We start from the raw sequence: 14,688 nt of genomic DNA, 5'->3' as shown, positions 1-14,688 counted from the left end.
GCGCGCGCGCGCGCGTTGCCGCGCCAACCCCTCTCTCGGGGGGCGGACTCTTCACACGACCGCAAGGCTGACTCCAATCATAATCAAACCCCCCCCACCACAGGAGAAATTATGAGGAATTATATCCTACATGTGATGCATGCCCTAATCATAGCTGCTTATTCTTCTAGCGGTCCAGCTTGATGAATGAAATCTATTTGAATGATAGGATACAGAATAGCCATATCCCCCAACATGTTTTGTTCATGATTTGAATCAAAATCAGAATTAGAATAAAATTTGAAAATTAGAAGAGGGTAGGAATTAGATTTTGGAGGATTAGGACATTTTCATTCTTCCCTCGAATCAATATGGAAATGAGACTCTCTCTCTCCAACCAAATTGTTGGGATGGGAACTATTGCTGCTGAAATCCAAGGTCAATTGAGAAGGATGTCACTTTGCAATCGTAGGAGAAGGATGTTGAGGGGATTTGGCAAGCACTGTGATGAGAACTACCTTTTGAATGTTGATTTGACTTGAAACAAAGTCTGCTTGTTAGAGATTTTTTGCTGAAATCCTCTGTCGCTCAAATTAGTTGAATTCAGGATAATCGAGAGAAAGAGAGTAAAAGAGTTAAAAGGCCGAGTGACTTACTCGAGGATTCTTCATTCTCCTCTATAAATAGGATGGGGTTAGTGTCCGTTGCCGAAATCAAACCATAGTAATCACGTGATAACAGGCTCGTCTGTAATAGCCATTGAGTAACCTTGCATTAGTTAATAATTGTATGGAAATGGTTCAACATATTAGAAGTGTTAATCGTGTAATTACTGTCGTGCTGGCGTAACCAACGTAATGACCGTGGCCGTATGAGCACTAGTTGCCCTCTAAGGATTTTTTATAAAATCATGTGATGTACTCTTCTCCTCATCATGAGCCACTAATTTTCATTTTATTTTTATTCCCATTCTAATGTCCAACTCCTCTCAATCAAATATGCTCTCAACTTAAACTTAGGTTTACATGAAGGTAGCAACTATTACCTCAACTTAAAAATTAAAGGTCATGTTGACTGTTTAATTGTTGAAGTGTGATGGAAGTTGCCGATTTCTTCGGAACGTTAGCCTGATGTCTGCCAATTGGTTTATAAAAAATAAGAAACCGATCACCATAGTGACTTGGCAGCCATTCATGGCAACTTATGCCTCAATCCAAAAAATCAAATAGACCGGGTAGAATTCTTTAAGAATAGATTGGAAAGAATATTGCAACCAGATGAGAATCTAATATAATGATGTTCCCCCCATACACACCAGTGCTCAATTCTGTGATAAAGCAACTTCATAGAGCTGAGGATCTTACCACCACTGATGGCTTCAAAAATTTTTCCTGTTACTTTAAAACCACTGTTCGGCTATTCGTTGGAAGAAATAAATATGGAGCACGGATTTTATGGACAAAAGAATGCGGCATTTATCAATAATAATTTTTTTCAGGCAGAGAGCTTGGAAGGAATGCACGTAAATGACCAATGTCAGAGTAATTTTCTATACATCTCTATTGGCTTTATAAAGCCTTCCACCCATGACCGAAATCGTATTGCCCCCGAAGGAAGAAACTCTGAGGTATCTCCGTCTGTACTTGTCAGAAAAACGGTGATTTGGATAACATAGGATCCAATACTTCTCACTCCAAGCTCATAAATTCTTCTATATAAAGCTAGATATTTTTGATATGTTGAGAAGGAATAAGAAACTAAACCTCTTGCTACAACAGAATTTAAACCTTTTAATCAAAAAAAAAAAAAATCTCTCTAGAGAATAAATAGCATGCTGTAATTGCAAATTATTCAACGACAATTTTATGATACACAGGCCACATAATACAAAAAACATGAAACCCGCAAAACAATAGCTTAGGTTCCTTAATATGATCACTCCAACGAGGTGAGGTGCCGATGTACAGAAAAAAGTGAGAATCAAAACCTGGTTTTATAGGCCCAGTCAAGGACCTCAGTTCAGCAGTTTGTCAGCCAAGCTGTCAGATGACAGATGCTAATCAACAGTAAAAATCAAGTGACAAAACATAATTCAACTGCTTCCGCTAGAATTCGGGGTTATCAGGTGCACCTTCATGAACCCATGAAGAGATCAGATGATGAGCGGCGGCAAAGGGTATAGAAATAATCATTGGAGCCAGCTTCCCGCTTCGGCATTGAAGTCCGATGAGAAGTTCTGATCTTTCGCAACACCCTTGCACATTTGGTTGACCTTGAAGGTAGCGGATCCACGGTTCTTTGTGCTTTCTTGCATTCAGCAAAGGTCGATGCCTTCTTGACATCCTCTCTGCTGTGCCATTGAGCATCTATATAAACACATCAGGAACAATGTTGTCAGACACAAGAATAACTGACGAGCCTAACTGCATCTACTTGGGGTCAGCTTGCACAACCTTATTAATGCACATCAGAGTAAAACTTACAAGATTACCTGCAATAACAAGCTTGCAACATATGAAGAAAGGGCTTTAGAATTTTACAAGCACGCATTGCTGTATATTCTAGTAGTTCAATTAAAATTTTGCTCACCCCGTACAACTAACTAATTATATACAAGCATGAATGCATCCAAGCTCATGCACATACATCCGAGCTCGTACAGGTTCTCACAATTCACCAAATAACATCAACTTCAAAAATAGTCAATCCTCCTGTTTTCTGATCTGAGCTTGGGATCCTCCACATAGTGTCAACTAAAGGTTGGAAAATAATTGCAGTCTTATCCCCTCATTCATGTAACATGGTGAAGATTGGACCATATGATGTTATTTTTAATAAACATGGTTATAACACTAGAAAAGAATTAGTATTACATCTAATTATTTGAACACCATATTGAATGGGTATTGAGTTAAAAACTGGATTGATGTCTCTTGCTGCCTGGCATGGAAAGAAGTGGGAGACATTCCATGCATGTAAGTTTGTGCAATTATTTTGATTATATCCTTTTCTAACCCCTTTCCCTAAGTGTACTGTACTTCGATTTCCAACTCATACAGGGAGTTTGAAACTCCAGAATAGTTGGTCCTGCCCTAACCTTAAAAACTGGATACCACACCAAAGAGTTAAGTGTTCTTTTTATGATTTCATCTACATCATCATGAAGACAAATCACTTATAGAAGCCTTCCCTACAGTCAAGTTAGAGACTGTCAACCAGTCTATTACTTTATCTAGTTCTATCAGATAAAGAATCTCTCAATCAGTTAGTGCAGAACACAAGTATTCATCGCAGATCAACAATCAGTAGCATGAAGACAACCAGAATGGAAATATCCCAAGGGCGGTGCAACGCATACTAAAATATCAAACATGCATCTTCCATTAAGTCAAAATCATCATTATTACTTAGTTTGAACAAGAGCTGCATCAAAGGATTGGTGGTCTCCCGCCCAAGTTAGTTGTGTTAGCACAGGCTGATGCAATGGCACTTCCTATGAGAGATTGTAATTACTGGGAGAGTACATGAGCCCTCCTTTTTCTTCATCCAAAAAATGAAAAAAGACTTCAATTATCCATATAATCTTAGTCTTTTACAAATTATTAAAATTCATTTATTTTAGCCAATTTACCCATTATCTATAAGCATATAACGGGAACTCTTCCATTTTGACTCCATCCCAGTTTCTACTCCCATTTTTTAAATATTTTCCCCCGGACTTCCTTGCTCAGTGGCAATAAACCCTATCATTTGTCCTTAAACCTATAATACCCTAAAATGTCACTCAACCTTAACTTTAACCCACCTCAACCTATCCCTTCCTTTGACCAATTCTAGCCTAATTCCACCCACTCCAACTTGATAGCCTAATCCTGTCTAATCCAGGCCCTTTCCTAGACGATCTATAGTCCAACTTAATCCCACCCACATCATCCAATCCATCCATAGCCTTAGATCACCCGATCCTGACCTTAGCCACCCGATTGAACCTGAACCCATCAAATAATACCTAAACCTTGTATCATCCATCTGATTCAATCTCAACCTTACCCAACCTCAATCTAACCAATTCAACCCTCCCGATTACACTTGATCATACCCCCATCAAGTCAGATCATACCTGATTGTGCCCAATCATACGCGATAAATCCATATCCTAAATCATCCGATCGCTATGCTAAACCGACCGATTCATATCCTAGAACATTGAATCATAACCTTAGATCATCCAATTCTATTCCTTAATATTTGACCTAGCTCAATTGCTCCTGTCGTAAAGGTCAAGCATGATGCATGCATTTAATTTAATCAAGTCCCACGCTTGTATTCCAAATGGAACCCTTCACGAACCAAATATAGGTTTGGATTAGCCAAAATGTCATGAATTAATTCCTAGACCATATGTTATCCTCACCTCCATCCATTTTCTCCCTCTCCTTGGAGCACCCCAAACCACTCCTATCTTAACCCACCATTCTCCTCTCCTTGGGACAACTTGCCAAGTGGCATCCCAAGAGTTCTCCACCTCTTTATTCCCTCTAACTTGACTCCCTTCCCACTCTCCTATTGCCTTGTGTCCACCTTCACACATGCTCCCTCCCTCACATCTAACCCTAGCTCCTATAAATGACAAACCTAAGATTCTCTCATAACTAATCTTACCCATTTATATGACAAATCCTTGACATGCATTGGTATATCTAATCTCAATATTTGCCCCTCAAATTTTCTCTAGAAAACTTAATCAACCCTAATCCCTTCCCTATATCTAATAATATTCGCATCAATACCACCACTAACCTACATCTTCAATCACTTCCCCCTCTCCTACAATATCTTAACCATTCATTCACCTTTCACCTAATCTATCCTTGTAAGAAGGGGAAGATCCAATCAAATTCTTCCATTAGCTCCCCTCCTCATCCTCAGATTAAACTCCATCCCCCAACAAACACACCCTCGTTAAATCCCCACCAACCACCTTTTCAATCCTTTCTCATACCCCTTAGCCAATAGGAATTTTTCATTTTAAATTCATCATAATCCTTAGATCCCCTTAGATCAAATAATAGCCCTCAAATCAGACCCCCTTCATTCTACACAATCCTAGCCCTCCAAAGAAACACATTCCAAACAAAAACACTCTTCTCCAATCCTCACCATCCACCTTCTCAATCCTTTCTTCATGCCACTTAACCAATAGAATTTAGCCATGTCAAATCATCCATAACCCTTATATCCTTTTAGATTGAAACATAGGCCTCAAACCAATCCCCCCTCTCTACACAATCTTTGCTCTCTAAAGAAACACAATTCAAAAAAGCACACTCTTCTATTATCTCAACCCTCCATTTATGCTTCCTCACTAGTTTTCTCTCATACCCAAAAGCCACCAGGATTAAGCCACACAATCCCCCTTTTGTAACCTTAGAATTTAGGGCAACCCTACCGCTCTAAATTTTAACTCTAAGATCCCTCACCTCTCCATGTAAATACCCCCTCCCCTCTCCCAAGAATATAAGAAGAAACTCATAGGGGAAAATCCAGAAAACAAGAAATTCCTTCTCCAAAATAAGACCATCTCCCTCACCATCTTCCTTCTCCTCTCCCTACCAAAACCCTAACCCTAACCCTCTACTAGCTACTTGACAAGGTAGAAAAGAGCTTCAAAGTTGCACCAGGCAACCACATTCCTCTCTCCTCTTCCTCCCCTCCTCTCCCTCTTTTCTTTTCACTCTCTTTTACTTTGGCCATGCATGTGTAAACCCTAAAAGAGGATTAGAAGGCCTATTACCCTTTTAGACCTCCTCATTAGAGGGCGATGGAGGTGCCCTCCTAAGTACCTTCTGCATCCCATACTTTGTTCATGCCATGCAAATCTAGCTAGTTTTGGCCTACATGATTTAATTGTCAGAATAATACTTGACATGAATCAAAAAGATCTACTAGTTAGATTGCTCATTAAAACAAATTTGCTTTTTTTTGGATGAAACTACAAGTGCAATTGCCCAGAGATGTTGCAAGATTCTGGCCAAGGATTGTCATACCGGTCGATACCATACTGGACCATATGATACAGTATGCCAAACCTTACCGTACCACATATTGACACTGTAATAGAATGGTACCGATAAACGATGAACCTTGATTCTAGTCTTGAATATTGTACAATATATCAAGAGCAAATAGAAAATATTACCAAATCATTCTTTAGGAACTTTGAAAAAGAAATAATCGATTTTCCATTGATATAGCAAAATTAATTTTGTAAAATACACCATGAGAAGTTAGGCAGTATACAATGCCAGATTTTGACAATTCAAGAGATTTGCAAATCATTGTGATGAATGTCTTAATGCATATCAGTGCCACATAAAGATTAAACCTATTAGACCATACGCAATAACAAAGATCCTTGCTAAAAAAAGACAGCTTAATCTCATAAAATCTAACAAGTCGATTCCATTCCTATATAAAACCAGCAAGACAACTCCATATACAAGGCATGAATCTTGACTAACAGCTCAAAAGGAATCGAACGTTTACTTTGTCAATGACTAGCACAACGACCACCTGCTCAAAATCATACATCACAGTGATAAGATTAAGCCTTCTAACAATTCTGTGTATAACTTATCACAAGACTAACATTGGAGTTTATGGGCATCTAAATAAGTAATATTTTTCTTTGGATTTTGACCAACTGAAGTTAGCAGACATGGCTAGCCGCACACTAATATACAATTATACTATGCAATAATGTTAACGAATAACGAGGGAGGCAGACAGCAAGAGAGATAAAATGGGATCACAACCATATAGGACCAACTCGAGGATAAATTCTCTTTTTGCAGGACGCATCTGTGCACTGCTTATGGCTCCCTGCATCATTGGGAAGGCTCCACAATGCCCAAAGAAATGCCACACGTTATGCCATTCTAGTAATGCCTGAGCCTGACCAAAGGCAGGAGGAATGCCATAGTTGTGATATAGAACAATTTATAAGCACAAAAATTATTTAGGCAGAATGAACTTCAGTTCCTTTTTTACCATACATCAGGAGGTGAAATTCAGTAATTCAAAGAGTGATTTAATTGAAAATGCAAAAAAAAAGAGCAGCTTGTTCCGGTGATATAAAGTCTTTAAATTAAAAAGAAGAAGAAGATGGTCACCAAGGTTCCTCCTAAAAATCAACAGATACAATAAAATTGTGGTAAAAATGACCCAATTTCATAGGTACAAAAGACTTCCATACCGGGAAAAGAGATCAAGATTTGTTTCTAATTCTCCCTACCTTGATATCACCAGGATTGCCAGAAGGTTCTCTCTTTTTCTCTTTCAATTTTTAACTAACAATCAAGGATTCATCACAGCGCCGGTTATAGAATGTCAACTAAAGAGTTTAAATTGGTCGGTTAAAGTCAATTTTAGATAGAGGTTTCAGGTGCACTGTTAAGAAAGATCAAGATTTGTTCTTCCGTCAGTTAATGGACCAATAAAAACCAACAGAGGATTAAGAGGAAGAGAATTGCGTACATGACCCGCAATCGCCAATTCCCCCATGGCATCAGTGTTGGCCCAATCAGTAGCAACCCGCCATCATCCCCACAGCCCAATCCAACAATGCAAGAAGAATAAGAAGAAGAGTCGTCGATATCCCATTACACCGTGTCGGTATCCTCCTTGGATCCCGACTCCAGATAAATGAAGTCATCCACCGACGAATCCTTAAAGTTGGAAGGGGAAACCGATCCAAGATGCCATCTTGGCGGAAAACCAACACGGGCTCCGAAGGTTGATCCAAAGGCCGGCCCTTTCTGAAGGCCAGCACCTTAAAACCGGGACAGCACCCCTGGTCGGCGCCGGCAACGAGGAGGGACTAGAGGATCTCGAGAGCAGAATCAGGTGAGCACGAGCCACGAGCCAGCCGGTCCGGCGAGCGTGGAGCCGCCGAATGGGGTGGGTTTCGAGATGGACGGGCATGGCGGGTGAAATCCTTGGTCGTAAGGTTAGGGTTTTAGCAGCGGGCTAGCGGCCATGCCTTTCTTTGCCTACAAGAGACGAGAGAACGGAGGAGAAGAAACTACGCCGGTAGGTGATCCGGGCTTGCGACGTGTTAGTTTCTTGGGGCGTCGGATGCTTATACGTGGAACACAGAAAGTGGATGATTACTGGGCCCACAAATTCTGTCTCATTTTATCGGGCCGGGGAATAACACCCACGAAACCCACCCCCTCTCGACATTAACGCGCCCGACAAGCTTTGAATATAGATCTAGCTCAATCCATAATTTTATAATTTTATTAATTAAACTACTCTAACCAATCATCTAAATAATTGTTTAATAAAAAATAAATAAGCAATAAATTCCACACAATTAGAAAAGTTGATTACTCCATAATTAGCAATAATGTATCTAATAGATAATGGGAGCCCCATTTCAGATTCCCACATTGAACTACTTTTCATATAATTAATAAATGACAAATTCATAACCTTCAAGAAGAAGAGGGAAAAAGATGATACCGAATCATAAAAAAACAAGGAATGGGTTTTCAAATCTTCTAACAATTCTTGGAAATTAAAATAAACAACCACAAGGACCTTGCCATCAATATGTTCCTGTAGCAGATTAACCATTCATCACCAAATAACAGTTATTTTATCTATAATAACAAATGATACATCAATACCCAAATTTCCTAACAATAGTTGGGAATTAGAACCAACAACTGCAAGCAACTTCCCATCAACAAGTTCATATAGCAGTTCAACTATTCATTAGTAACATTTTCATTATGTATAATGACAAATGATACAGTTATACCCATTTCAATAGCTCTGGACAACAAAAATTATGATAAAAAAGAAAAAAGAGAAAAAACTCTAAACTTTCCCATGACTCTAAAATGAGGGACAGTGCTGTTTTTTTTTTTCTTTTTTTTTTGCAGAAAGACAATGCTGTGATATTTGCATGGATAGTTGTCTGCTAACATATGGATGGCCACCAAACTTCTACAAAAAGGTATGAAATGAGCTGCCAACACTAAGTAAGAAGTATTGGATAAAGAAAGAGCCTTTGATGTCTAGGCCCTAAACCAAGTTTCAGCTTTGCTTTGAGAGGTGCGGGGAAAAGAGTGGAGTGTCATCAATCCAATCTGCATAGATGCCATTTAGTTTTTTCTTAGCTAACTTCGGAAAAACACCTTTCTTCTGCTGAGCTTGATGCGTATAACTGGGCTCTGTCTGAATTGGCAGGACATTATTTGCGGGATTAGTAAGAGGTTTTGATGGATCTGCTCCGATTTTTCCACTATCTAACTCCACATGGCCTCCAGACTTCATCTCTGTGTCAAATAGAAAAGCATGTGAAGTTATGGGACACAGCTAACTTCTCTAATTTACAAAAATCCTGAATAGCACAGGTCTACAATACAAACACAAGAAACAAACAGTAAATAAAAATAGTTGAGTTTCAATTTTGAGTTTCTTCTATCGTCGCTTTGATTGGACTTAGAGAAGACGTGCCATGAGACTAAAATCTGATATGGAATAACATTTCTCCAGCATTGTCTCGCTTGACACAAGAGAGTATCCTTTCATATCATGCATAAATTTTCCTAGATATGGATATCATTCTATTTCATGAATGACCTACAAAATCATGGAGAAGCAAATCAGTGGATGCAGAAAGGGTGTGAACTGTGTGCGCACAAAGATTTTCTAAGGTCTTTGAAAAATCAACTGCCCATCCAAAATGATAACTGTCCATTGGTGGCAAGCACAAGTTGAAGCATCAGTTAAGGATATGAGGTAGCAGGTAGTAGTAAATACCAGAGCAGTGATGGAGTATCTATCAAACAGATTGCAGTATTCCATTTTTTTGAGACAAGATTGCGGTATTCCATATATATCAATAAAATTGATTAAAGACTCTAGCTCAACAACCCTACAATTCCTCCTCCAGCAAAACCCTCATAGAGTTCCATCCCTCCATATACAGGATATCCTAAAGATAATACCACGGAGCATATATGCACACCCCTATATCTTGAATCAAACTGTAAAATTACAAAACCTGACATTCGTACATGATTAAGTATTCAATGGGTTTTTGAGGATTACAGAACTAATGTTGTTGTCCAATCACTAAGCTTCTGAGATATGATCCAAGTTGTCTCAAAATTGCAAAGAACGAATCTACTATTCCATTAGATAGAATGATAACCAAGTTGTTGCTTGAAATGGTAAAGAGGACATGGAAACTTGAAGACATTGTTGGACCTAAGCAGGAATCTGGTAGATGGGAAGAAAGCACATCCAATAAAAGATTTGCATGACTGTGAAATCCAAACCATACACTCTGGAAAAACTGGATATGGATCATGAGAAATAATGGCAGAGTATCAATGCCATAGATCATCATCAGCATGATATCACAGTGACCGGAAAACGCAAAACTATCTTTATCATGTAACAAAAAAGCATGTATCCATGTGTCCACAAGAATACCAATCTCATAACAAGATTTTGAAAGACAACATTATTAAAGGAAACAGCAGATTAATGAAAGAGAAAACCAAACTTAATTTTGATTTACATGGAACATTACTCATCAAACAATGAGGAAAAGAAGTCACAGAGGCATCTTCATGAATACGAAACTTGACATGAATGACCAAGAGATGTCGCAAACTCGTAGCAAAACAAATGACAATGAAAATTTGGTGAACAGCCATTAAAATGGCAACATACATAGTACACTGTGTGCATTGTAAAGACTTGAGGGGGTTTTGAGAAAACCAGCTATCCACCCAAATGGACGAAACAAAACAAGAGTTGAATCCTACAATTTAGATGAAGAGAGAAGTCAGATGTTTGGAGTAATGAATATTGTTGAAGTTGTCCGCTACCTGTCAGTACTCCATATATGGATATGGCGAGAGGCTCCAACTCAACAACCATTTGACCATTCCCTCTAATAAAACACTTAATTTGCAATTGCCCTCCAGCTATATGACAACTCCTGAACGGTATAACCATGCATCGACGCACACCCCAAACTCGGGCTTTAAATATGACTAACTATTCAATTGGACAGTGAGGATTATAAGATTAATCATACTCCAATGTTTAAGCTTTTGAGGTGTCATTCATATTTCAGTTGTGAAGAAGCAATTTGCACTTTTAATCCAAGTAATGATTCAGTAGATGTGTTGAACTGTAAGCTCTCCAGAAATCTTGAAGACAAGATTAGAAATAAGCAAAAATTTACTGCATATGAAAAATGGACTCAATGCAAACATGTCATAACTAAGAACACTCTAACTAGTGGAGAAGCGGTCTTTCTGGATCACTAAAACAGGTGGCACAATATCAAGCAAGAGATTATCATTAGAAGAATATAGATTGGTTAGCAATAAAAATGAGAAATACGCATTTCAGGGTTTACAAAGACCACCTGAGACAAAAGTAATATTTGCAGAAAAAAAAACTGAATTACAATAACATAATTTCCAAAGACCAAGATCATAAAAAAAACAACAGCGCAGCATCGAAAAAAGGCAGATATCAGCTCCAATTGCATTGAAAAGTTGACTGCACAAAGTCAGGATGAAGAAACTCGAAGGAAAGAAAAACTAAGTTGGATGAAATTTATTATGTCTAAAGCCAACAAATGAAGATTACCTGCAATTCCATGAGCAAAGATGCACCTCTCACCAAAAGAGCAATGACCTGTGGTCTCCCACTTGTAACAAATCTTTGCCTTTGGCTTCTGATTAGAGCCATTACAGTCAGCTGCAGAGCTAAATCCCCCAATACTACCAGGCCCTGCCATAGACCCCATGGCCATCCCCAAGTTCTCTCGCTGCACATGGAGATAAGTGCAGCGATCCTCATACGGGCAGACCTCTCCCTTAGAGAACTTCCTGCAGATCTCATTCTTACGCATCCTCTGTTGGTCATTACCATTCACCTGTCCCTCGGCAACAAGCGCCTTCCAATTGGGTGGCGGCTGGCGGAGCTCTTCGATCCCATGCGCAAAGTTGCAGTTGTTCCCCCATGGGCAAGACCCCGTTTTGAATTTCTGGCAAAGCCGGGTCTTGAAAAACATGCAACTTGTTCCTCTGATTGGAGGGTTTGTCTGAGGGTTTGGTGGATGAGGCATCGTTGATACTGGTGGTGTGTTTCGCGGTGGATTCAGAGGGGCATCATCTGAATGTCTTGGCCTCTTGGAGGGCAGCGCCTCAAATTCTGGCTGGTCTGCATTGTTCTGCGGCCACAACGTGATCACATTGTCGCTGCTACCAGTGGCAAAAGGAGGAAGAGGGATGTAGAAAGATGAGGCTCGATCCCGAGTAGGACCCATTGAAAATAACGCTCAAATCTACCAATTTCCAACTGCTTACTTCTAAACTTCTAGGAGAATTCCCTCGACGCTAGCATGAAACGAGAAACTAGAATCCAAGCAAAGCCAAAGAAGCAAGAGTCAATGCTTGAGCATAAAATTGGCGAAAACAAACACTGCTGCTAAGAAAAATATCCAGACGAGTATTCGTAATGAAATATGAAACCAAAGAATCAAAAAGATCAGTTCCAAGAAGCCTGCGAGAAAAACTAGAGCTTTGGTGCTAATATGGATCCAAAAAAACGCAATCAACGAAAACACGGGATTCAAGATTGAGAGAAAAAACCTCTGCTACTATGGAAAACTCCAGATACAAACTCCAATAAAAAAAATTGCAAAAAAAAAAAAAAAAAAGCCCTACAGTTGAACAAGCCCTTTATTCCAAGAAAACCCCAAATCAAGCAATAACTGGAATCCCTAATGATAAATTCTTGGCAAAATTTAGATGCTTGGGTATAAAACGAAAACGAAAACGAAGAACATCTGCTCCTTTGGAGGTGAAAAAAATCTAGATGGGTATTTGCCAACCAAGAAAGAAAAAAAAATAAAGCGAAATTTTTTTTGATGATGGTCTTACCCTGATTGCATCACAAATTTCTGGACGTCGGACGGGTAAAAATAGAGAGATTGAGAAAGAGTGTGAGTTGGATTCCCCAACCAAGTCCTCTCGCGAGCAGGAGTTCGAAAACAAATCGGAGTCCTCGACGACGCGGGCGAGTAAACTTGATATGGAAGTAGGGTTTCCCAAATTGGAAACTTTGATTTAATTCTCCGAATTCATCTCCTTTTTTTTTGGTACAAACCGAATTCATCTCTTCGTGGCAAAACGAAGGGCCGTTCCAAAATTCCCCTCGGAGTCCCTAAAACCCCAACGGTCGCGCTATCAAAAGTTCTTGAGACACCCGAATTGGTGGGACACTCTCTCGCACTCAATAACGACGCCTCCTACCGCCTGTATTTTCTTACCGGGGTGTATTTTTTGAGTACACTTTCAGGTGTGCGAATAATAATGACTGCGCCAGTTTCCACTTATAGTAACCGTAATGCCTTCCTACGGCATGTGATGATACCAAAAAACGAAAAGATTTCCTTCCCGGAAGAGAGAGGAATTGGACGATACCGCCAAAGGGTACGGGCTGCGCGTGGGCCCCCACTCCAACAACACATTTTGGGCCCACGAGTTTGCAGAGGAGATGTGTCTTTTGAAGAATCGGAAGAAGGCCAGGCCTCTCAACAAGTAGTTGATGAAAGAATTACGGATTAATTTTGGAGTTGATATAGTTTAATTTAACTTCTTCTTTTTTTTTGTTGAAGAATTTAACTTTATTTTGCTTGGGTTTTTTATGCAACAAGTGAAAGTTGTTGCTGCCACCAAAAAAAAAAAAAAAAAAAAAAATCCCAAGCTTAATGGATGTCTTGAAAACATTACCAATTAACATGCTTCCTTTCCTTTTTTTTATGCTTTTTCTTTTTTTGTTGTGGTGCACTGAAATTTTACATCATGGTTTTTTATGCAACAAGTGAAAGTTGTTGCTGCCACCAAAAAAAAAAAAAAAATCCCAAGCTTAATGGATGTCTTAAAAACATTACCAATTAACATGCTTCCTTTCCTTTTTTTTTATGCTTTTTCTTTTTTTGTTGTGATGCACTGAAATTTTAAATCATGGTTTTTTATGCAACAAGTGAAAGTTGTTGCTGCCACCAAAAAAAAAAAAAATCCTAAGCTTAATGGATGTCTTGAAAACATTACCAATTAACATGCTTCCTTTCCTTTTTTTTATGCTTTTTCTTTTTTTGTTGTGATGCACTGAAATTTTACATCATGGTTTTTTATGCAACAAGTGAAAGTTGTTGCTGCCACCAAAAAAAAAAAAAAAATCCCAAGCTTAATGGATGTCTTGAAAACATTACCAATTAACATGCTTCCTTTCCTTTTTTTATGCTTTTTCTTTTTTTGTTGTGATGCACTGAAATTTTAAATCATGGTTTTTTATGCAACAAGTGAAAGTTGTTGCTGCCACCAAAAAAAAAAATAAATTCCCAAGCTTAATGGATGTCTTGAAAACATTACTAATTAACATGCTTTCTTTCCTTTTTCTTATGCTTTTTCTTTTTTTGTTGTGATGCACTGAAATTTTAAATCATGGTTTTTTATGCAACAAGTGAAAGTTGTTGCTGCCACCAAAAAAAAAAAAAAAAAATCCAAGCTTAATGGATGTCTTGAAAATATTACCAATTAACATGCTTCCTTTCCTTTTTTTATGCTTTTTCTTTTTTCGTTGTGATGCACTGAAATTTTA

At 38.7% G+C, this 14,688-nt stretch overlaps 2 protein-coding genes across 3 annotated transcripts; both read right to left on the bottom strand.

The window, feature by feature from the left end:
* Nucleotides 1–1,983: 1,983 nt before the first annotated feature.
* Nucleotides 1,984–7,691, bottom strand: LOC113462836 (uncharacterized). Of its 2 annotated transcripts, XM_026805290.4 has the most exons (3): nt 7,516–7,691; nt 6,795–6,933; nt 1,984–2,345 (listed from the first exon to the last, which is right to left on the bottom strand). In XM_026805290.4, exons 1-3 carry the CDS (start codon nt 7,540–7,542, stop codon nt 2,113–2,115), a joined length of 399 nt encoding a protein of 132 aa, XP_026661091.2. In that variant the 5' UTR covers nt 7,543–7,691; the 3' UTR covers nt 1,984–2,112. The 2 variants fall into 2 exon arrangements, 1 of the variants encoding a protein (XP_026661091.2); XR_003386005.4 differs by lacking the exon at nt 6,795–6,933 and having other exon boundaries at nt 2,205–2,345; nt 7,516–7,654.
* Nucleotides 7,692–8,948: 1,257 nt separating this feature from the next.
* Nucleotides 8,949–13,106, bottom strand: LOC103708775 (zinc finger CCCH domain-containing protein 39-like). The gene is made up of 3 exons (XM_008793849.6): nt 12,966–13,106; nt 11,668–12,437; nt 8,949–9,326 (listed from the first exon to the last, which is right to left on the bottom strand). Exons 2-3 carry the CDS (start codon nt 12,347–12,349, stop codon nt 9,085–9,087), a joined length of 924 nt encoding a protein of 307 aa, XP_008792071.3. The 5' UTR covers nt 12,350–12,437; nt 12,966–13,106; the 3' UTR covers nt 8,949–9,084.
* Between the last annotated feature and the right edge of the window lie 1,582 nt (nt 13,107–14,688).

Source organism: Phoenix dactylifera, chromosome 5 (genome assembly GCF_051530095.1).
Source record: "Phoenix dactylifera cultivar Ajwa chromosome 5, Ajwa_hap1_PhDact_Kaust_v1.1, whole genome shotgun sequence".
NCBI lineage: Eukaryota > Viridiplantae > Streptophyta > Magnoliopsida > Arecales > Arecaceae > Phoenix > Phoenix dactylifera.
Note: the sequence above shows the minus strand (reverse complement) of the source record. Positions and strands in the feature narration are given on the sequence as shown.

Coding starts and splice junctions, on each gene's coding strand:
- LOC113462836 (XM_026805290.4), bottom strand. CDS start 7,542: ATGGGGGAATTGGCGATTGCGGGTCAT. Junction 6,934..7,515: donor AATTGGCGATTGCGGGTCAT/GTACGCAATTCT, acceptor GCCTTTGGTCAG/GCTCAGGCATTACTAGAATG. Junction 2,346..6,794: donor CCTCGAGTTGGTCCTATATG/GTTGTGATCCCA, acceptor GTGTTTATATAG/ATGCTCAATGGCACAGCAGA.
- LOC103708775 (XM_008793849.6), bottom strand. CDS start 12,349: ATGGGTCCTACTCGGGATCGAGCCTCATCTTTCTACATCCCTCTTCCT. Junction 9,327..11,667: donor CTTTGCTCATGGAATTGCAG/GTAATCTTCATT, acceptor TATTTGACACAG/AGATGAAGTCTGGAGGCCAT.